The sequence below is a fragment of the Pezoporus flaviventris genome, unplaced genomic scaffold (genome assembly GCF_033815535.1).
Source record: "Pezoporus flaviventris isolate CSIRO_AGI_PZ_B2104156 unplaced genomic scaffold, CSIRO_AGI_Pfla_v1 ptg000054l, whole genome shotgun sequence".
Classification (NCBI taxonomy): Eukaryota; Metazoa; Chordata; class Aves; order Psittaciformes; family Psittacidae; genus Pezoporus; species Pezoporus flaviventris.
Window position 1 is genome coordinate 4,336,174 of NW_026892602.1, and position 23,887 is coordinate 4,360,060.

The following is a 23,887-nucleotide window of genomic DNA, read 5'->3' on the forward strand; positions in this document are numbered from 1 at the left end:
TGATACTCATACGTTCTTTGACTGAAGACTTGGAAGAAAGATTTACCTTTAAAATATTCCGCTAGCTTGTTTTTCATCTCTCAGGTTACAGTTATCCGTGCACAATAAACTACAAGTGACAGCTGCTCAATTTTTATGCAGCTTGCTTTAAAAAATACGAACAAGGCTATACAACCATGCCATACAACTTGGTGCATACATGCTTCCAAGCTCCTACTGATTTCTAGGTCAAAGACAGTTAAAATAGAAGAACAAAAATCTGTGAGTTCCTATCTTACAGACTGAAATGAAACATGAGCTCAATCCTTGTTGGACCTCTGTAAGTCCACAACAGACATTACCACTGCAGTAACCACAAGCTGCAAAATCCAACACTTTGACACCACATGATCTACTAATACTTTCTTTCTCCCTACTTACATAAAGATTCTCATCTGACAAAAGAAAACCCAAACAGAAGTTCCTTCCTGTTCCCTTCCTCCTCCCTTCCCTGAAGGAATTCAATGCCTCAAAACCAAAGACCCGTGGAAATGCTACCAGCACCCCTATCTCTTCAGACGAATAATTTCTTTTGATTAAGTGGCCAAAATATCAGTTTCTTACACCTCCAGTTTTATTATTCTTGTTTTAAATCAATGCTTAGTATAGTATCTTGCCTTGTAACTGCTACTTTTTTCATTCCTACGTGTGCATCTGAGCCCCTTAAATGTGCACCTATTGGCAGGACTCCTGTGGCAAACTATTACATTATATAAAGAAACAGCTGAATAATTATTCCTCTAAAAGGCAAATGCTGTGGAGTGTACTTGTACTCCATTTATGACAATACTAAAACTGTTGTTCCTCCACTGAAGCCTACACATAATATTGTTCTCAAGTGTTAGATTATGATTGAAAAATAATTTTTCAATGTATAAATTAAAATGTATTTATTTTGGAATACATAATCTGAGGAAATTATGTATTTGCGGAAAAGCGGGGTTTATCATTCTTCCCTCCTCCAGTAAGTTTAATATAGGAAGTTTAAATTTTAGAGTAATATATCCTGAAAACATTTCACTGTGCACCATTTTGATTACTCAAGCCTGCCTTCAATACCCTATGCATAATAGAACCAAAAAAGAGAAGACTGCTGTAATAGTTTATATTTCTAACCATCAATTCCAGAAACTACTGCTTACTTTGCATACTTTTTTTTCCTTTTGATATTTTAAAGCTCCTGTCCTGAAAGACAAATTCACAAGTTTGGTTGCCTGAAGTCAGTAAGATAATTCACATACTCAGGCTTAAATGTAGAAACAAATCTTACAGTACAATGGTCAAAGTAAAACTTCTAAAACAATCTTTTCTACTGACACAAACGAACTTAGTCTCCAATGGGAAAGTTTCTTTCAGAAACTGCCTGTCTGGTAAAGATCAAGATTTGTAGTAACACAGCAGCTTTACTTTAAAGCCTTATGAGTCACAAAAGGAAGTCAAGTATCAGCATTTTCCCAAAACTGCAAGCATGATAAAAAAAAGCAAAACAAGGACCACATAAAATCCGCGCTTGTGTTTGCTTGAAAATACAGAACATTGGAATCTTCTAATCAGAGTGGTAAGAATCATAATTCAAATCTGTAATAAAAAAGGTGAAAAAAATATCAGAAATTAAATATGCTCCACCCACAAAGTAAGTCAAAAGAAATTAATTTTGCATACAGGATATGTAGAACTTTTCATTGCTGTTTTCTTAACGTATGTATTTTTTTGTAACACCTGAAATATACTTACACTAATCCAGTGGAACTCTGTTGCTAACTTGAGTCAACTACACAAATATTATTAAATGAAACTCCAACAAGCAGATGCAGACTAGGAGTACAATAACTTAAGGTGTACAAGTGATGAAACAACATATGTATTTTGTATACACAACAGAATGCCCATACTGACCCAACACATTGAAGTGCTATTTGTCATCCAGAAAGCAAAATAAAAGCAAACATCTGTGTCAATTACCTGATACTAAAATAAATACAAACTGCAATGCATTGTGAAACAAATACTGTGAAAACTAACCACACAGCCGTGCTTGATTATTACAGCTATATGCAGTTGAAATACCGTATCTATCAGTTGCATATACAAAATCACCTATTAAAAATTGGAAAGGGGGAACGGGGTAGAAGCAGGTGCACAAGCTCAATCTAAATAAGTTAAAACTTTAGAAGCCACATTTTTCCTACGTTACTACAAAGTCCTTCACACTTAGAAAAACCTAACAATTGGCTGAAGCAAACATGCAGCCATTTCACCTGCCACCTCAAACTGCCAGGTTTGAGCTCACTAGGAGATACCAAGACACGGGACAACTCTTTCACACAGTAGATATAGACAGAAGATTCAAAATACAGGGTTTACTTTAGAAGCTGCATAAAGCTTTATACTCATAATGGCAGGTGAAATTTGAGTTTATTAAGGACAAAGGAACATTTAAGTAATGTCTACATGCCACACAAACTAGAGGGGCATGAAGTTAATGTGTTGAGATAGCTTTTATCCAACTTCTTCCCTACACCCCCAAATTTAAATAACATATGCTCTATTCAGATGTACAATCTTCAGTAAAAGTCTATATTATTTTAAAAGCATTCAAGTTTTAGCTACTCTTTTCAAGTAGTCTTAAATTAAGTGATTTCATTTACCTTTTGGCAGAAATCATGAGTTATACAAGATGACAAAATCCTTAGAGAGTGATTTTCGCATGGTCCTTATTACCAGAGAGGAATACCCAAAGCACACTCAAAACTCCACTAGAAAGAATACCACAACAAGGTACTTTCTTTACACCTTATCCAAACACCCGAGATCAGCTTCAGCTTGCCTTTTGCAAGTCTGCTAAAACCAGCAAGATACATAATCTCTGAGCAAGGAAAAGCAATGGGACCTTAGTGGTAGCTAGTTCTTGTCAAAACTTAATTTCCGTTCAAGTGCTCCTCATACATCCCTCATAGGAGTGGTCTTGTTAGAAAACATTTGTATAATAAAAACCAAAACCCCTTTCATCCTCATGAAGTTCACTACTGTCACTACTTCCTTACACTATCCACCTGGAAACCCCTGGTTTTTGTCCCAGAGTCAGCCAACATTATAGTTACAAAGAGTTGCAAACTGCAACCACCGTCTATTTTTTGTAACTTCTGCTGCTTAAAGGAATTACTTAACCTACTGAAGTGATGAAAGTCCAGGGCGAATATGCAAGAACTATGCAGAACTAGCAGGAACCTGCCCACCTTTTGTCTAAAGGCCTTGCTTTTGTAATTACGTACAGAAAGGACAGCAGGGCTAGCTCAGAGGAACAACCACCGATTAAATAAAACAGACGCATTCTCTTGCACACCATGTTTTAACAGCGCAATTTAACAAATTCTACCCTAATTTTGTAGTACATTGAGTGCAATCGTAACATAAAATTTACTTCATCAGAGTATGAAGGCTCCTGGAACAACATGCTGCATCCAAACATTGTCATTCTATGCCAGAACCTCCAATATAAGAGTACTTTAGCATATATGCAAACTTATTGAAAACACTCCTGCTGAATATAGTTTTCTCAATTGAATATTCCTGAACAAAATCCTCCCCACAATGAGAAGGAAAACCAGACACATAAAAAAAAAAAAATCAAAAAATGTGATGGTATGAAAATAAACGTCGCAAGTCAGATGACAGCTACTACTGGGGACCGACAGGACTGAATTTGGGGCAAAGGGAAAAAAAGAAAACAAAACCAAAAAACCCAAACTGCTTGTTCCCAAGAGTCTCCTACAAACAGCAGGGAGCATAACCTTTTGGTAGGGATCAAAGAGAAAAAGTTGCAAAAGAGGTCTCCAGAAACAAAAGCACAGCAGTAGCATTTTATCTCAGCTATGTCTTGCTACTAGCAGCAGAGGCAGGAACAGACCCAAGGTAAAGTTCAAGAAATTCTAACAATCTGTAACGGAGTTCAGGTGAACAGAGCCTGCTATCAACACAGAGCAGAGCAAGTCAGGTTAGAGACCACAGGCTGTTGCCAAGGATACCCTTGGGCACAGCCAGGAGCAGAGCACCTTCACACCTCTGCCCCCATCATGCAAGGCTGGGTCACCATTTCCGAACATCTCCTGAAATAGCTAAAGCCTGTGCACATCTGCAATTGAACTTACATTAAGCCAGAAAGCACATTCCTGTGTATTATCTGAAGTTGATGAGATTTCATAATACCATGTGCCTGCAGGTCAAAGAATCCTTCAGAGGATGATATAAATAGGGCCTACAACACAGACACATCAAAATAAATTTGCCCGATCTTTTGAAAAATTGTTCTTACTGAACTCAAAACCAGTAAGACACATATCCAATTTAGTTACTCATATGTTCCTTGAGCTACTTCACCTGCCTTCCCCGTGACAACCTGTGCTCTGCCAACAGCTGATCACTGCTTTTAAGACTTGCAAGAACAAAAGTTCTTGCTATAACAAAATTTACATATCAAGCTAAGCCATACCTGGGCCTCATGAGCAGCTGCTACCAAGATTTAGCAAAGATGAAAACCAATGCAAATGTACCGATCTTCTAGCACTTTTTCTTACATGACATATAAAAACAGGTACTGTAAATCATAGTGGCTACAAGTCATGAGAAGCACAACAGCTGTGTTTTTCTAGCAAGTTTCTCTAAAATACTATTAAAGAACTCTCCCCCTACATGTATAGTACTCAGTAAAAAAGAAGGTACAATGGAAGAATTGCTTTCAGGGTTACTCTTGGGATTATCCTAAAAATCTATCTATCAGAGCTCTTTCTAAAGCAAGGTTTCAGACTGCATGAAAACCAAAATGCTCAGAACCAAACTATTTGCAATGTCTTCTTGCAACTTTTCTTTCCAACACAGGAACTAAAACTAAATTGTGAAGTCATGATTGTATCTTTAAAGAGGCTTTCTTATCAATCTATGAAACTGATTCTGATTTACAATTCAATATGCTATTGAACAGCATTATATCTATAGATACCTAATGCTACTAACATTAAAATTGCTTTCAAAAGCAGACTTAATTCCTCAACAGGCAGTATGTAAAATAGGGGAACAATTTCATAAGATACAAATTAAAATGCTAGCCTTCACAATAAGGCATCAAGAGAGCAGAAGCCAAATAACACACACAAAAGAAAACTTAACACATTTATGAAAGAAAAACCAATCTCTACTACAAATTACACAGCTCTCAAAAGTGTAAGACCTGTCAACCACTTCTAGCCTAAAGCAACATTCCTAGCTTCATTTATCAAACTTATTCAAATCAATGTAAGAATTCTCAGACACATCATCCTAGAAATCCATGATTGTATTTATTAGCTTTAAGAGTTCCCAAATTCATTCCACTCAACACCTGAAGATAAACACCGCCTTAGAAATCCATGTAACCAGGAACCTTTGCAAATGTTTCAACCTCATAATGAACAAAGAAAACAGTATCTCTCTACATGTAGGAAGCAGTTAGGTGGACAAAGTGCTGGAAATTATTTTGATTTCTCTATACCTTTAGAATTAACATTACATCTAAAAGAAACTGTAAAACCCGAGTGCACACAGACATCTGGACAAAAGCCACGTGAATTCCAAATGTACTTTAGATTCTTTGGCTTCAAAACCATACTACTGGTTAACATCTTTCAAAGTTCTGCTTCTCATTCAGTAATAACACTTCACTAACACTTTTAAAGTGTTGATTTTCTACAAAATGTATAAAGATGAAGCACTGTTCTGGAAGTTTTAGAGGCAATGCGATGTTCAAAGCCACTCAAAATATCAGAGTTTAGGTAACTGTTTTAGACAAAGCAGAAGAGTGGTTACTGGTGCCAAAGGCCAGTCCTATACAACAAGCCCACTTGCACTCTCTTTGCATTTGAGGCTGTGGTTCCATGATTTTGCGGGACAATGATTTTGCCTCTACTGCAGCAAATGATGCTTCCCACTCGTTCCTCTCTCCCCACAGCAGATTCCATGGTACACAATTCTGTGCAGCTAAAAGGAGAACTAATTCAGGAACCCGTATTCCTGAAAAACACCCTCAACAAAAACACAGAAAGTTTCTCTCACCTGAGTTTCCCAGTTCAGTTCATCACACAAATGCTGCATTAGCAGCATACAGTGAATAGAGGCTTTTTTCATAAACTTTTTTTCCCCCTTAGACGAATTACAATTTAGGCATAAACTGAACTACAGATTTAACAGTCTATAGTATGGGTTGCTGTCTTTAAAAGACAGTTTAAGGTTTGTCTTCTGTTTTCTCTGTAGTTAGGTACCACTCCTTCCCAACACTAAGCTTGCACAATTGTATCAGTATTCTCACATTACTGAATTGCTTTATAGTTCTTCAGTGTTAACAAGACATCTGCTTGCAAATAATTAATTATTCAATCACACTTGATCTGCAGTATCATTAAAAAACAGTATCTATTTTACTTGTTTTTGTCAACTAGTCTTGCCTTGATATCCAATAGAATCACTGCTGTAAGCTGACCTAGCCAGAAGCTTCTTTTCTATGCCTGCCATGTTAACTACTTTTTACAAAAATGCTTCCCTTTTGGCACATTTTAAAGACAATTATTGCAGTCATTTAATGAGTGTGCAATTATCTCAGGAAAAATTATATTCTTAAATTATAACTATTACAACAGCAAGTACTTCATTTTAAAGAGGAAGCATACACAAAGAATAGGACAGCCTAATTATTTGACAAATGACAAAGGGTTGAGACTTAAGGAAAGCATTAGTGATAGCAAAAAAGATTTAAAGAAAGAAGAATGATGAAACAATTTAACTGTATCCAGAGATGGTAACGAGTAACAAATTCATAAATCTTTTAAAACAGTAAAGCAGAGAATCTGCCGCATTTTCCCTGTTCTTGGAAGCCCAACAGTTTTTGTCTTTCCCTTACTCTACAGCTATATTTTGAAAGTAAAAACAAGGCAAATAAAAAATGGTAGAGATTATAAATTGCAATAAGTACCCATGAGTAAATGTGTTACAAACTAATTTCACAAATATGTACTTCCCTTCTTCAATCTTTGTCTTTTTAAGAGACAAAACATACAAAATGCTTACATAAAACTTGGATCAAAATATAAACAAAAGGAAATGCTTCATACACATTCAACTATAAATAAAACTATCTAAATATTGCTATTTTCAGTGATGAATCCATCTTTGGCAAAAAGCCATAGATTTGTCATAAGAACATTATATACAGCTCTAGTTTAAAAGATTTAGTTCATTCCAGGAGCTACACTACTCAAGCTCAGAGATGCTCTCCTCCTCCTTCTCATTAACTGCACACAGCTTCACCATTTGGACTCCCCCCATCCGCGCAGGCCTTTCTGAAAAATCACAGAATCATAATAAAAAGACAGCAAAAAAAAGCTGCAAAATATGGCACAAAGAAGGTCAGTGGAGAGCCTGCTTCCCTTACTTGTACACACATGATAGATAAACCTGTTAGGTGCTGGGAGATGACAACTGAATTCTGCTGCCTCACTGTGGTAGATAATTTATTAAGCTCCTACAAGGAAGGTGAAAATTCTTCCTTAAGCACATATAACTAAATCCATACAAATCCTAGAAATGTTTAAAAGGAAAGATCAATGATTTACATTTGCTAATATGATAATGTCACCCATAAAATTAACCATAATTAAAGAAACAACAATAGTATCAATACAGTGGATATGTTTAATGCGAGCTATACCAGCACTATTAAGCATTTTAGGAAAAAGAACAAGGTTTTAGTTGCTCTTTTAGTTTGGGAGTTAATTTGTTGGGGGTGTGTTTTTGTTATATTTCAAGATTTCAAGATAAGACTTTTCATGCTTCCCCCCTGCTTACTGGAACAGATGTCTAGATTTCAGTTTTCAGACGATACAAAGTAGGGCAAATTGAGGCTTATATCTTACTATGCTCAGTCCCACTCAAAACTGTCATCCATTGCTTCACAAGCAATATATAATAGCATCATAATTTTTACAATCTTGTATCGTAACAATACTTAGGAGCCATAACCTATATACTGCAAAACAGCCTGCCACATTTACATAGAATTTGTATGTAGTGTGATCAATTTATTACTTTAAAATATTTCTCATTACAGGCTCACTTCAAATTAAACTACATAGAATGTATGAAATACACTCTGACAAATACTATATCCTTGACATTTATACACTCTCCATAGCCGCTTAGATCAACTAATTTGCTTGCTCCCATAACTAGCCAAGAAAACATGTAACTGCATAGTATTTGTCATAAAAACTTTACAGCTCAGTATTTCCTCTACAAGTAGAACAGCAAACAATGGCAGAGTAAGAGGTTTACAAAAGGAATAATCCAAGGGATACTTGTCTACAATGAATTTAGAGTTGATAAAAAGAGGCATCTGCTAAGAGAGTCAGAGTTGAAAGACCTGTGACAATTCAAGGCATGCACCTCAGCAGCACAGATGCCTGGACTTTGATGAGGTGAAACTTAGTTCCATCTCTGATGATACGCTCATATAGGAGGTTATGCCATCCTGATCTATACAGATATCCCAAGGCACACCACCACCAAGCAACCATCTACAATATTCAGACTTTGCTAAACTTTCAACAAGGGCAAGACAAATTCTCTCCAAAACCAGTCTCATCTCTTGGTATAAAACAAGTGGTTGGAAACCTCATGCTTCCAAGGGTAAAAGCAGGTTTCAAGCTGGGTTTTACAAAACAAGTCAGACACGAGATACTGGAATTTACTGATATCCTTAAGGATCAAGTTAGGTGCCAAACACATAGTCACAAAACAGAAAAGAAGATTCATCAAAGTTAGGAACTAACACTACCACCTTGCCCTACAGCACACAAGATTATTAACTATTACTTTCCAGTTTAATCACAGTTATTCTGCTTTCATGTGTGTAGCCAGAAGAGGTTAAAACATCTATTACAAAAAAAACATATAGAGCAAGAGGGTTGTAACCTTCTCTTAGGACAGGTTATAGTTCAGATTATCTTCCCAACTTTTTTTTTTTTCCTAAAGATGCTGAACTGAATGTTGAAGTCTTTATTTTTGTCATCTTTTTTCAACTTTACAAAAAAAGTGAATAAATTATTTAGCATTAGCAAACTTAAAGCAGTTTTAAGTGGAGTTAAAGGTTACAAATGTATTAGTCGAAGCTGAGGCTACATGAATCTTCAGTTTACTTCTCCACTTTGTTCTCAAACTAACTCTAATGAAAAATGCATGATATAAAATTAAGAGGCACAATTTATTTACCACTATAATCTAATTATAGCAGGCACTGAAAGTGTAACAGCAGTATAAGACATTCTAGACGGTTTCTATTTCTGCAGCATTGTTACACAGAATAGATATATTAATTTTGAAATTAATTTCTATCAAAAGAATAGCTATATAAGTAAAAATGTTTCATTATCTGGAAGCAAGCATGCTCATCATAACTGTTTAATGTTCACCCTTAATTTCAAATAACCTCAACATAACTGTAGTTGAAGATCTCTGGTTGTCTAATGTTGTGTTTATTCACATAGCTACAGTTCATTAATTATTTACTAAAATAAAAAGGTTTCCTGTCTGAAATAACACTCAACTGTGATCAAACTAAAACTGATGAAAACAATTTAATCCACTGTTTCCACAGTGTGTACAAAGGCTGGTATGAAACACTGCCTTGTTAAACAATGAAGATTTCACCTTAATTATTCCAAATGAAAATTATCAAAATCCCTTCTCACCTAACTCAGACAAAAGACAGATCTGAAACACTTAACTTCAGTAATTGCCATACGTTTCTGTTACTATTCATATTACATAGACTACTGACTTAAACAGGCCTCTACATCATATGCTTCTGCACTCCCCCATCAATACATTCCTGTCAATGGTTTGACAGCTACCACTTCACAATGAGTTTCTGATGAAAATATGAAACATCTGTCTGATTAGACAAACTCTATGTCAGAATCCAATTTATACCATTTATTACATACCCTGAAATAATAAAAACCAAACCAAGCAGTTTTTATCCATTTTCTGTCTCATTTCAAATTTCCAGGGTAAAAAATGTAAAAAAAAAGTTTAAATACTGGAAAGTTGCTTTGTATTTACACAATAAAAACCAAACCCAACCCCCAAGAACCTTAAACACTCTCCACAGGTCTCAGAACTTTCCCTCTATTCCTAGCTACAGAACAACTGATGTAGCAAGATGGAAGTAAGACTTAAATAGTTCTCTTGAACACAACAGAAAAGTCACAGCACCGGAGAATTTCCTTAGAATTGCTTTTTGCTGCCTGGCTTGTATCCCAAGGCTCCTCACAATGCCTGGATCCCAAACCCTGGATTTCTTGCCACCCCCACTTTTCCCAGAATCCACTTCCTCTTCACCCTTCACCCAAGTATGCTCATGGGAGACCAACAGCCTCAATGCTACTGTTTATAGCTTGTGGTTCTGCTGCTCCACTTCCTGGCAGGGAATTCAGGTGCTGTTCCCTCTGCATTACTGTACACACAGTAATAAACAGCATCAAATTTCACTAGGAGCTACTACATGTGTCTTTAGGTTGCAGAGATAACTGACAAATAGCTACTTAGGCTGTGCCCTCGTCTTCCCCTTCCCCAACCTAAAAAATAAGAAGTGTTTACCAAAACCAATGGAGTGCATCTACTGCATCATTCACTTCATCATGCTGATGTCAAATACACAGCTGTACACATCTCCATTAATGTCACACCAGTTTTACAGGAAAAGTTTCACTGGTAGAAATCTACAACCACACACTCCAGAACCATAAGCCGAAATAGAAATGGAGAAGCAATCTACTGAACCAAGACCGAAGATTAAATGTATAAAACTCTTATCTCTACACTAATGACATAAAATTAAAGAGAGGAAAAAGTGTTAGACTGCCTCCTTCACAGGCTTGTGTCCTGCAAACTGTGTCATGGTTTCAGCCCAGCTGGTAACTCAGAACCCTGTAGCCACTTGCTCACTCCCCACTTCTTCCTCCTTCGGCTCTCCACACCTCCCTCCAGCCCCAGCTCCAGGCAGGATGGGGAGGAGAACCCAAAGAACACAAACCCCATGGGGGTTGATAAGACTACTACTATTGACATAGTAGTTGACAAAACTACTACTACTACTATTAACGATAAAGGAAGTAACAAGAGAAGAGAATATAAAGTTAAAAAGGAAAGGGAAGAGAACCAATAAACAGCAGTGATGCCGAATACCGCTGCTCACCACCCACCGACCGATACGCAGGCTGACCTGAGCAGTGATCTGGCCTTCCGGGTGTCGTGGTTTAAACAAAGTCAGGTAACTCGTTCACTCACTCCCCCCCCCCCTTTCCTGCTTCCTACTCCAGAGGGGCAGAGAGGAGAATCGAAAACAATGCAACTTCCACGGGTTGAGGTAAGAACAGTTTAGTAACTAAGGTATAACACAAATCACTACTGCTACCACCAATAATAATAATGATAAAGGAAATAACAAGGGAAGAGAATACAACACCTCACCACCAGCCGACCAATAACTCCCCCCCCCAGCCCGACCAAGCATCAACCGATACCTCCTCCAACCCCGCAGTCTACCTGCCCTTCCGGGTAACTCCCCGTTACATCCTGGGCATGACATGCTGTGGTATGGAATACCTCTTTGGTCAGTTTAGGTCAGGTGTCCTCTCTCTGCTTCCTCCTGGCTTTCCCTCCTCCCTGGCAGAGCATGAGGCTCACAAAGTGCTTGGCCAAACCAAAACATCATTGTTATCAGCTCTGTTCCCAGGCTGAAAGTCAAAACATAGCACTGCACCAGCTACCAAGGAGAAAAATGACTGCTACTGCTGAACCCAGGACACCAGGTAACTCCCGTCAGTTTATATACTGGGCATGACATGCTGTGGTATGGAATACCTCTTTGGCTAATTTGGGTCAGGTGTCATGTCTCTCCTTCCTCCCAGCTTCCTGTGCCCCTCCTCGCTGGCAGGAGACTGAAAAGTCCTTGATCACAGTATGCAATACTGAGCCACAACTAAAACATTGGTGTGTTACCAGCACTGCTCTCAGACTAAGGCCAACACACAGCAGTGCACCACGTACTATGAAGGAGAAAAATAACTGCTACAGCTGAACCTAGGACACTAAGTAGAAGCAAGTCAGTAATTAAGTTCCTTTCTTTTTAATTTTTTTTTTTTCCCAACAAGACAGCTTTCTATATTCTCAGGTAGAAAGAATATTGGCTGCAAGAATATACAAGTAACACAGTAGTTACAACGTTTTTCAAGATGTCTGCAGGTTTACATTTGATGTCAGAGTTGCCTCTATTTTGAAATGCAGATTGAAAATTAGAAAAAATTTCTATTTCATCATCTTTCTCAAATACAAGCTAAATCTCTACTAGAAAAAACAGTTTAAAATAAAGATTCCTACTTTCAACTGTTCGTATGTACATGGACTTCAACAGTCTCACAATTCTGAAAACCCCAGATAACCAGCCATGACAGCTGAACATGAGCATTTAGGCTACAGCAGTATCTCCTTCTGCCAAGCCATTTTACTGAAGACGTTTCAGTCATTCCTGTCAAATCAAATACGGACTGGAAGCTACCGAACAGATAAACTATGATAAGATTAAGGTACTGCATTTGCTGACATCACTTTTCAAGCATTAACAAAGAGGACCACTAAACCCATCTCCAAAACCACAGCAACAGCTTTAAAGATAGGTAAATTTTAAGAGCTGAAAGAATAATTAATTGTGCATTTGATTAAGTCTTTTCTATGTTCAAGAAGTATTTTCCTTTGATTTAGGAACTTTTTACGCTGAAAAGCCTGCAAGAACCTCACATACACTGAGGCTTCTAGCTTCTGTAATAAAAACATGATTTTTGCTGGTTACAATGTTGTGGGAAAAAAACAACTTTACTTGCACCATTTTGTTTGGTTTTGAAAAGCTTAGCTAGTCTTGCAACAGACCAAAGCAATCCAAAAGTGCCAGCCTGTATTTCAATTCATTGATGTTTACATGCTTCCTATAAAAGTTGATGATATAGATGAAGGTCAGGAATTTTAAAAGTACACTTAATATTGAGTGTTGTTCTCCACGTGGAAGGCTTAATACTTGCAGATGGGCACATTACACTAAAACAACTGCAGTGTTTTTTTGTTTAGCCAAAAGTAACAAAAATCAAACAACAGCATAGCATTTTATATGTTTCTATTATTACTAAGCACACCAAAACCAACAACAAAAAGACTGTATTTTTAGCCAATTAGCATAAGCACAAAGATACCAAGCAAAGGACCAACTAACAACAAAACCAGTGCAATTTCTGAAGTAAATCATCTACATAAGCCTTAGCAAAGCTCTTAAAAATATGTTGCTGTAAGTACTTAAAAAGACAATAAGCCATTGTATTTGCACCAGAATCACAAAACAACCAATTTTCTCTGCTGTACTTAGGAAATATAAGCAGCAGAAGGACTGGCACCATTTTCTCTAAATATTTCAGGTCATGTACATCTTATTTTCTACAACAGTAAGAAAAGGAGACAAAAAGGTCTGCATCAACAGGTTGGGTTTTTTCCCCCTAAAGTAGCCATCACTTAAGACTTCTTCAGAGTCAAGTAAGAACGGCTGAGAGATTTAAGTAATCATGCTTTAGTACAAAAACCAGTCACTATTATTCATTTCACCAGATCAACCAAATCAAAGACCTCAACTCCCACCCCCAAATCCCTACACACCTGTCCTTGTAAGGCTACACGACTTCTGTCTTGCAGATGCTGATTAGAAACTGGAGAATGCCAAGGACGGATCTGACTGTGAGACTGTGCCCGAACAAGGTCAGATGACTGTGTTACTTGCTCTGGGGTTATATGGTGTTCTAGGTCATGCTCTAAAACATGGCTTGTGCTATCCTGAACAAATGCAGAATCATCGAACTGTGGCAGAAGGTCTTCCTGAAGAAGGTCATCTGGATCAAGTCCTGTAAATGGTTCATTATGAGTGTCGACTTGATGAAGTAAGTTCTCATCTAAAGATGTAAAACCGTTGCTTTCAATTGGGTCAGTGAAATGGCTTATCTGAGATGCAGAACCAGTAGAAGCCGAAAAACTAATATTTACAGGAGAGAGTTTTGAACTACTAAAGTTGCCCTGAGGATGCGCAGAATGCAACATTTGAAAAGTATTTGAATTCAGAGGTGTATTAGGATTCAACATGTGATTGGTTGTTTCTTGCTTGGTCCCCGTTTGAGATGTAAAGGCATCGCTTCCAGTGAAGTCAGAGATAGAGTGTGTCTGCTGGGTAGTAGAAAGAGCTGTTGTAGACCGAAGAAGGCTCGTAGGAGAAATGTGGTGATTAGAGTAAGAAAAAGGAGATGAAAACTGTTGGCTATTACTGACAGAACATGGAGTAATAGTTGGAGACTGTCCATCAAAATTTCCTTCTTGATTCCCACAAAAATGTAGTGAAGCACTTCCAGTTTGAGAAAACTGCTGAACAGACAGAGGCTGCTGTGAAGTTGATGGATTAGAAACTGGAGATGGGTGGTTGACACCGACTCTGAGAGAAGTAGATACATTAACTTCCATGAAGTCTTTTGGCTGACTCAGAGCATCTTGCCCCGTGTTGTTTCTGCTTTGTTGTGACTGTAGCGAGGCACACTGATGCTGCGGCTCGTTAGCCTGAAATAAGGCAAAGTCATGGTGTGCTACAAAGCTTTTATTTTGCTGCATAGACTGAGAATGTCCTTGGTGAAAGGGGGACCCATTCTGATTTGAAACAGTTGTGGCAGTTTGATGACCCCACATAGGACTACCATCAGCCACATCTGGAAACATCCCATTAGACTGGTTCTGTGGATGAACTGGTGAACAACTGAACTGAGAGTGTGGTGATAAGACATTGTCAGCTGGGCTATTAAAAGACTGATTTACTGAGTGGAGTTTCAGTGAATCAAACTGATTCAGCTGATCAAAATCACTCATCTTTTGTTGATTTTGAGCATCTTGCACATGGTTTAATGAGTCTATGTGCAAAGGTTCAAATTCTGCACCCAAATTCAATTCATCAACAAGTGAAACAGGTCCAGGTTGAACAAAGGCATCATCTGACAAACCTTCTAAGGTCTCACTAAAAAGATTGGCATCATCAAAAAAATCCATCATAGGATCAGTCATTTTGGTAGGCCTGTACTGCTTTTTCTCTCAACTCCAAATGGAGTCAATTTTGGCGCTCTGCGGTGAACAGAAACGAATGACATCCAGCAGTCACCAGATTATCCAAGGCATGCCAACGTCCATTAGTGCTTCTGATGAAACGTTCATCTCAAAACGTTAAAGGATCCTACGGGAGAGAAAAAAACAGAGAAAGAAAAAAAAAAAAAAGAGAAAGATTACTTTTATGGCTTTCCGCATTGCTCCTTCACCTCCACAATACTTTTCCAGATATGTGGTATTTTTTTCTTAACATCAGAGTGTAGTTAAACCACAAATCAACTAAGTCAATTTTCTACTTGATGCTTGGGTAGCATTTATCCTCTTCATGCTTACACAATTAAAGTAATATTTGATGTTTTAAATGTAATGGTTTCATTTTTTCATTCAGTTTCCTCAATTACCCAAGTTTTAGATTTTTTCTTTACCATTTTCATTAAAACTATTGAATTGGAACAGAATTGTGGCTTTAGCAGTCCAGAATTAAACTGGTTGTAGGATAAGAAATCAGACATAGCACATAAAATGTACACAATTCTGTAGGTCTATACAAGAAACTTAACAAGGTTATAAACTACATTTAAAAACACAACTACCTTGACTTCACTGGAAAACGCTGTGATACTCCATTTCTTGTATTTATGTTCAATTAAGGAAGTTTCTGAAAAACTGTATTTTACCTCACTTAAGAGACATAACAGAACTAAAGGCATCTCCATGTAATAATAATTCCTTTGTCCTGTCAATACGTATATCCAATTAAAAAAAAAAAAAAGGGAAGGAAATAAAACAGCCACAGCTTTTAATTCCTGACCCTACTACTAAAGCTCACCTTCATGCCCTCCTCCTCCATTTGAACTGCAATTCTTCATTAATGAATTCTCCTAAGAATAAAATGAACATGGGATCCTTGCAAAAATGGATACCCTGAATGGAAATCTAAAAATTTCACTGATGAACAAGGTTCACATTGAACCTATTAAGTACAAACTAGTCTCTGACAGGCTGATGAAAACCTGTTCTCATACTCATAACCTACAGATGGTGTTGGGACCATAGTCAGAATAATAACCTAAACTCATAAACCTGATTGAAGGTTTGGGTATATAACTTCTGGTCTACACAGAAAAAAGATAGCTGGATCCTGTATCACACTCAAAAATCACCAGTCGGTGACATCTAGCAAGTATGGATTGGTGTGTTAATTACCATGAGTATAGAGCATAAGCATGCTATAAAAAAACCACAGAAGCTTAGGAAGGTGACAGCTTGGCATAGCAAAACAGCCATGGTTTCCAGATGACACATGTATAATACACTGCTTGAAGTTAGGACTTCCTGAAGTCCCAAGTTAAAGGAAGCACTAACATAAATTAGGCCCCATTATCTTCTAGCACTGATTAAGTTGCATGCTTATGATTGAAAGCAACAGAATGACTTTCCCAGTATCAAACACCTTCCAACAGGCGATAAACCAACATCAGGATTCAGGTAGATGATGTGGCATGGGTTTAGATTTTTGTATCATTTCCAGTATAACCATCTCCCACCTTAGGACATTTTAACTCAAAACGTAAGTCAGGGAAGAGCTATTATAGCTAAGAGAAGACAATTAAGTCAGAATAAATACAAGGACATAATACTGCTGACCCAGAACAAATGATCTAATTAAAGAAACCCCCACGCAGAGGGTGGAAAGATTAGATGAAAAGGGCAGTAGCCATATGTAAAATGTCATGGTCCAGGCTACCAAGGACTCTACTGGTAAAAACTGAAATTTGAAGCCTTTATCAATAGAAGTTTACCTAGAGACTAAGTATAATTAGCTCAGCAGACTACAAATGGGTCCTTGGTTATGCTCAGCGATAAACTGTTATTTCACAATGACTCGTAAGGGAAGCTACTGAATTCACGCTATCTTGAAAGGCCGAAAAAGCAGAGCAATTTCTTCCATCTTTAGCGATACAGATACAATAGGATGCAACACTTTTTTCAATTTTTTTTTTTTAAGTGACATACAGCCAGCTACTCTATGGAAATTTACTGCACACACTCTTGATTTTGACTGCATAGTAGCCTAGAAATATGGAATGAGGCTACAACTGTCCTGCACTGAAAAACACATACTAGAGAACCTCTTCATATTTGATTGTGTACATCTGTAATATAAAATGGGAAAAAAAAACACATATAACAGCTGTTATCACTGCAGTCATGGAACTGTAACTCTGAGCCTCACAGGAATTTGCTGCCTTGCTTATAATCCAAGAAACACTTTTCGCCTTCGTTTTTCCTACTTATTTTCAGCATAAGGAAAACAGAAAAAAAAGGCATGAAATAAGAGACCCTCTTATTAAAATGCAAAGGCATTATAAAAGCACATAAATCTTAGTAGGTTTAAAAAGAAAATATAACATGAAGATCTTAGCTTCACTTCAATAATACCAGCACAGATGAACTTGTAAACTGAGACATCTGAAGGCTAGACACGATAAACTTCCTAAGTATACCAATACAAATTTGTTAAGAAGAAAGCTTAAACAACCCAAGCCTCTTTTTGAAAGGATACCGCTGTCGATAGCCTGAGCACAACTGCTGCAAAGACACCTTGCTTTTTGTCCAGAGAAGTACTTTTACCTCTAGTCTTTTACTCTAGTGTTTACAAAATCCATGACATATTTTCAGCCCAAAGAAAAGTGTAACTTGGAAATACAAGGAGATTTGATTTGGAGAAACTAGACTTTCACACAGTCATTTTTCAAATTCATTGAGCAATTATGCTTTTTTATTTCTCTCTGCTGTACTTGATTATGAAAATGTTAGATGCTCAGCCTGGAAACTGTGAAGGCATATGAACACAAGATTGTGACACATTTCTGAACATAACTGAAACGCACATATTATTTTCTGTCCCTTCCTTCAAAAAAAAAAAACCAAAAACCAAAACCAAACAACACACACAATCCCCCCGCCCCCAAAATACCAAACCACAAAAAAAAGTGCTCACCAACCTCCCTCAAAAAAATCAAAACCAAACCTAAACCTACCTCGTCACATCCAACTTAATTAAGCAAAATAGTTCTGATAAGGAAATTTTTTACATGCCTTCTGTATGTGAGTCTCTTTTCCACATCTTTACTCCGACTTATACAGAAAATGATGGCAGCTACAACTGTATTTTAACACAGTTTTACCCAGCTTTCTCCTTCCCCAAATAGATCTGTGGTACCAATTCAAACTTTGGACATGCTTTTACCTTCAGACGGCAGAAAAGTATTCAAGCAAATAAACATTTGGAACACTTTCATCTATTTGACTTGACAGCTACAAGTTTAACAATGCAATGGCAGCCAGTGTTTTATAGTACTAGTTCCAAAATACTTCTCATGGAAGCTCCCACTGAAGTGGCATTTTAATCAGAATGGGAATTCTATTTCTCATGGCAAATACAACTTGACATTTGTGCCCTTTTGCATTGAGAATTTGTGATGAAATTAGACTTCTCATAAAAAATAAACTACTTTCTGTATAAAACAGCATGGTACCAGAAAGTCCCAGAGCATATGTTTGGGCCGTTTACTATACTTCTTTAGAGAGATCTATTTTTGACCTAGAAAAATTAAAAAAACAAGTAGTATTTAGAAAAAACCCTACTTTCTGCTAAGATTCTTGTGGTTGTTTTGATTCTACTGTTTTGAGGTGGGGGTGTGTAATGCCACAAAGTTGCTTCAGATGAAATATAGTTTATACTCTTGAGGAAAGTGTTCAACTGCACAAATTCACACCCTGCCCTTTTGTTGCTTTCCACAACAGAATTTCTTTCTTACCAAAACTACCAATTCAAAAGATGTATGATGAGATGCACAATTAAGCCTATGGAACTGTTGTATATACCAGAAAAGGAAACTCAAATCACAGACCAATTTTAAAATGATCTACCTATGTGTACAACCATGCTGTTTCTTGATCTGTCATACTAAAAGACAAGAGCTATATAGTTACAACCTTGATACTTAAGATACATGAATTACAAAGTTTAATAATAAGCTTGGGTCAAAATTAAGAGATACTACAAGCATCTAAAGGACCCTGTACTACAGAAGTACCTGATTAACCTATAAAATATAAATTGCTGAAATCTCCTAAGTTAAACTGTATCACAAGATATTTAAGAAAGGGGTCAAAGATACATAAAAAAATGACCTTACCCATGAATAAAGAAGCTCAGAGACATGCTTTAAATCCAGATGGATATCTCATCATCAGAGACCTGAAAAGGAAACATGGTAAGACAAATCACACAATAACCAACTTCAGGAGTGTACATGCAACAGTTTAAACTCAAAAATCTGATACCATAAAAACAAGAACACCAGAATTAATACACAATCACTAGCAGCCATGACACAGCCATGAGCAGCCCCAACTTCCTCAGCCTGGCTTCATACGGGAGATGCTCCAGTTCCCTGATCATCCTCGTGGCCCTCCTCTGGACTTGTTCCAACAATTCCATGTCTTTTTTATCTTGAGGATACCAGAACTGCACACAATACTCCAGGGGAGGTCTCATGAGAGCAGAGGGGAAGGATCACCTCCTTTGACCTGCTGGTCACACTCCTTTGGATGCAGCCCAGGATACGGTTGGCTTTCTGGGCTGTGGGTGCACACTGAAGCCGGCTCATGTTCATTTTCTCATCAACCAACACTCCCAAGTCCTTCTCCGCAGGGCTGCTCTGAATCTCTTCTCTGCCCAACCTGTAGCCGTGCCTGGGATTGCTTCCACCCAGGTGTAGGACCTTGCACTTGTCATGGTTAAACTTCATGAGGTTGGCATCAGCCCACCTCACAAGCATGTCAAGATCCCTCTGGATGGCATTCCTTCCCTCCAGCGTATCAACCAAGCTACACAGCTTGGTGTCATTGGCAAACTTGCTGAGGGTGCACTCAATCCCACTGCATTAAGCAGCAGATTTTAACACAAAGGTTATTTCTTCTCCTCACATCTTTGAGACAATGTAACATCTGTCAAAGACATAAACTGGTTATAACAGCTATCAAAACCCTGCAATGTTCCAGTAAAAAAAATATTTGTACTAGTTTTGTACATAAATTATTACATTTATTCTAATTTTATTATTCAAATAACTTCCAAGACTTATACCAAGATTGCTAAATAAAAATGCCTCTGCTCTGCATTAACAGAGACACTGAAATACTATGCAGAGACTTCTTTCTAAAATTCATAAAAAATAAGCATGTACCCAAACACATACTTAGGTGAAAGCTGCTAATACTTCCATCTTTGCCACCTATGTGGTGAAGTGATACGAATTTTGTATCAGAACAGCCAGAAAACTTCCTAAAGTTGCTCTTTTTTCTATACTGAACTCCTAGCACACAAATAGAGCTCCCACCATGCAAAAGTCCTCTTCACACCCAGAAACTAGAATCAACTTTGAAATTATTTAACTGTCAGGTTTTATGCAGCATTTCAGTATTTTTAATTCCTACACTTCTGTTTATTTAAAAGTTCATTGCTAACTAAACAAAATCATAGCATACAGGTTTTTTTCATAACATACATTATTTACTCAATAGAGGCAATCCAACATTTAACTTTATTTGAGAAAAAACAAAACAAAATCAATACGGAATTAAACAGAATATTTGAAAACTTGCAATTAAGTAATTTATCCTAGCTGTGAGTGTTCAACAATAAAAAAAGAAACATAGTTCCTCTGTAGCTACCATATAATAGAAGCACTATCTGAAGTTCCTGGCTATCCAAAACATAGCTATTTTGGATCCTTCCTCAACTGTACCTTTGTGAATCCTCAAAATAAAGGGGAAAAATAAGTTTCTAACTCTTTAGGACAGTGTACGCTTGCTTCCAATATGGAGACAATTGTGGAGTACCTGTAAGTTTGCAAATACCTGTCGTAAAGAAGAAAAAAACACCACCCATATATAACTAAATAGACATTCACCAGATCAACAATGCATTATTCTAATGTAAAATACACAAAGTACTTCAGGCAGCAGAAGAATCACTGATGATTATATTAAGTGCCAAAGAGACATCCACACAAAAGGAACTTGAAGCGTTCTCATGAAGCAAAATGGGATCTATCTCCACAGGCTCTCAAATAAGCTATATGGCATGTGACCTTTTAATTACATATATATAAAGATGTGTGCGTGTATCAGTTAAATGCAGTATGTTCGAAAAATGTTCTGTATTTGTCCTTCTTTGGAAGAGAGCCTTAATGCTTGCTTTTAAATCCTGAATTGGTAAAACTCACTGATATACAACAAAGCTTATCCTTTATTAAACTGAACCAGAACTAAATTTGTTAGAAGCATGCCTGGTCACATAATAAGCTTAGAAAAGTTTTTAAAACTTATCTTCCACAGCCTAACTAATATAGTATCTTCTTAAAATGTTTCAAGAAAAATACACATTTCCCTAAATGCACATGGATTTCCTTGCATTCTTGATGGATTCTAAAGAATTACTATTATCAATAAAAAATTCTGAACTGTAGCAATCTTTCTCATTTTGGACACTAAAATGAAAACTTCTGTACTTTATAAGGCAGGTTTATATTTTTTAGTGTTAGTAAAAAAATTAGGAAACAAACTATTAATTTCAATTTATTTAGAATAGCCACTTTATCCTAATTTTTATTTTTAAAAACTTCATGCAAATTTATTAAAAAAAATAAGTTTTGTGCAAAATCCTTGTGTGCTTTTACATCTTCAGTGTTTTCAAGTACCCTTAGAAAATTTAACAGCATCAGTTTAAGAAGTTATTATTTTCAACTACCTTCTTCACCTCTCTGCCAAAGGTTATTGCCCTCAAAGCACAGTCTGCAGAACAAGACATGTAATGTGCATTCTCATTTTAATTTTAACCCTTCCTCTTGTTTCATCAAACCGACCCATAAGACTGTTCATTAAAATGGATGATGTGTGTACATACATTGTATTTCTGTGGGTGTTAATTACAATGAAAAGAAAATAATAATACAGATAATGACAACTTCTCAATTTGCTACATTTGATTGTGATCTACAAAGATTACAAAAGTTTGGAAAATCTTTCTGAAAAGAACGAAGTTTATCCCCAGGTCAGTTCATTTTAGTGAAAGTAGCTGTTAAGAAGTTCAGGGGAGTGGTCACAAGACTACTGAAGGAAGCTACACTTCCAGGTAGAAGCTTGTTCTGCTCTTTCAATATTATTGCTATTTTACTTCTCCAAAGTGTATCTGTAAAGACTTTCACAAATTTCAGGACTTCAGTGACTTCCTGATTATTTTTCCTATACATGTACCAAAATTTCCCACTGTTCTTTTCCCTGGGTCTGCATACCTCTAAAACCAACTGTACAGAATATGAATGCCTTTTTCTAGCCTCTTCAGTTGTCAACAGTTTGCATAACATATTCAGTGCATTTGTATCTGTAACTTAGAGTTTACTTCTGGTCACTACAAAGACGGGTAGAAAAGCCTCCTTGCAATTTTAAAAAGAAAATCCTCCAAGTGCTGTTCAGATTTCTGATGCAAGCATTATAGGGTTTCCATACTTTAGTCATTAATTTCAGCGCTACACCTTAAATTAGACTTACCAAATATGTTTCTGAATTCTGGTATCTTTCCTGAGGAACTACACTGCCATTTTAAGATGCAGAGAAACATCTGCACTGAAAACTAGAAAAAAACCCACCCCATTTTCACATGTGGCCTAAACCAAGATTTCATTATAAAATATCTGAGCCAAAAGACTTTCAATTCACAATCTGGTAATACACAACTTCCAATAATTCTCATGTTCTAGTCTGATAAGCATCTTTGTGAACTACTGCAGATTTATAATCTGGAAGTTATGAACTACAGCAATGCAAAGGCTCATGCCTATTTTATAGATGCTTAGGGACTATGATCTAGGAGTTCAGACTACCAGTTGTGAAGACTTGACACTCACAGGTAGCAGTCTTCTCTGTGAAAAAAGGAGCACAGCTTCAAGTCTTGACAAAATCAGATGAGGATACCAGGTTGGTACTCTACCAAATGGAGCAGGTTCAGACTTACCACTCTATACTAGATTAGCTGGCACAAGGTATTTCATCAACAGAAGTCTATACCTTTCTGAGAAAGGTGCATACAATTTTTCTCTTGAAAAAAAACCCAACCTATTTCTGTTCTGAGGAGATTTGATATCAAAAGTTTCTCCAAAACTTTCCTACCAAGCACATGATAAGCAAGACACTCTGCTCTGCACTTGCAATTTCTTCAATGTACTCTTCATCAATCAGGAAACCAAATAAAGTGGACTTTTAAAAAACCTTGCCCAGCCAAACAGAAAATACTAAGTTCCCTCAAGGGCTATCTATGAAGTAGGTATGTTGAAAACTTACCTAAAAAGCTGGCTCTGAAGCTAAATTTTAGTTTAGCTTCTGAAAACAAGTAAAACCAAGCAAACAGCAAAACCACACTCAAAACTACATGCTGAAACCAGCAACATCATATCATATGGCATCAGGCCCCTTGTCTTACCTACCACTGTTCTCGATGTTGGTGGAGCCTCTAATTACAATG

At 37.0% G+C, this 23,887-nt stretch overlaps 1 protein-coding gene across 1 annotated transcript in view; it reads right to left on the reverse strand.

The window, feature by feature from the left end:
* Nucleotides 1-19,512, reverse strand: part of CHD9 (chromodomain helicase DNA binding protein 9) — an 80,919-nt gene extending 61,407 nt beyond the window's left edge. Inside the window, exons 1-2 of the mRNA XM_061469047.1 lie at nt 19,500-19,512; nt 13,819-15,421 (exon numbers count right to left, since the gene is read on the reverse strand). Of these exons, the coding sequence (XP_061325031.1) occupies nt 13,819-15,255 (1,437 nt within the window). The 5' untranslated portion in view covers nt 15,256-15,421; nt 19,500-19,512. The remainder of the gene's footprint in view (nt 1-13,818; nt 15,422-19,499) is intronic.
* Nucleotides 19,513-23,887: the final 4,375 nt, after the last annotated feature.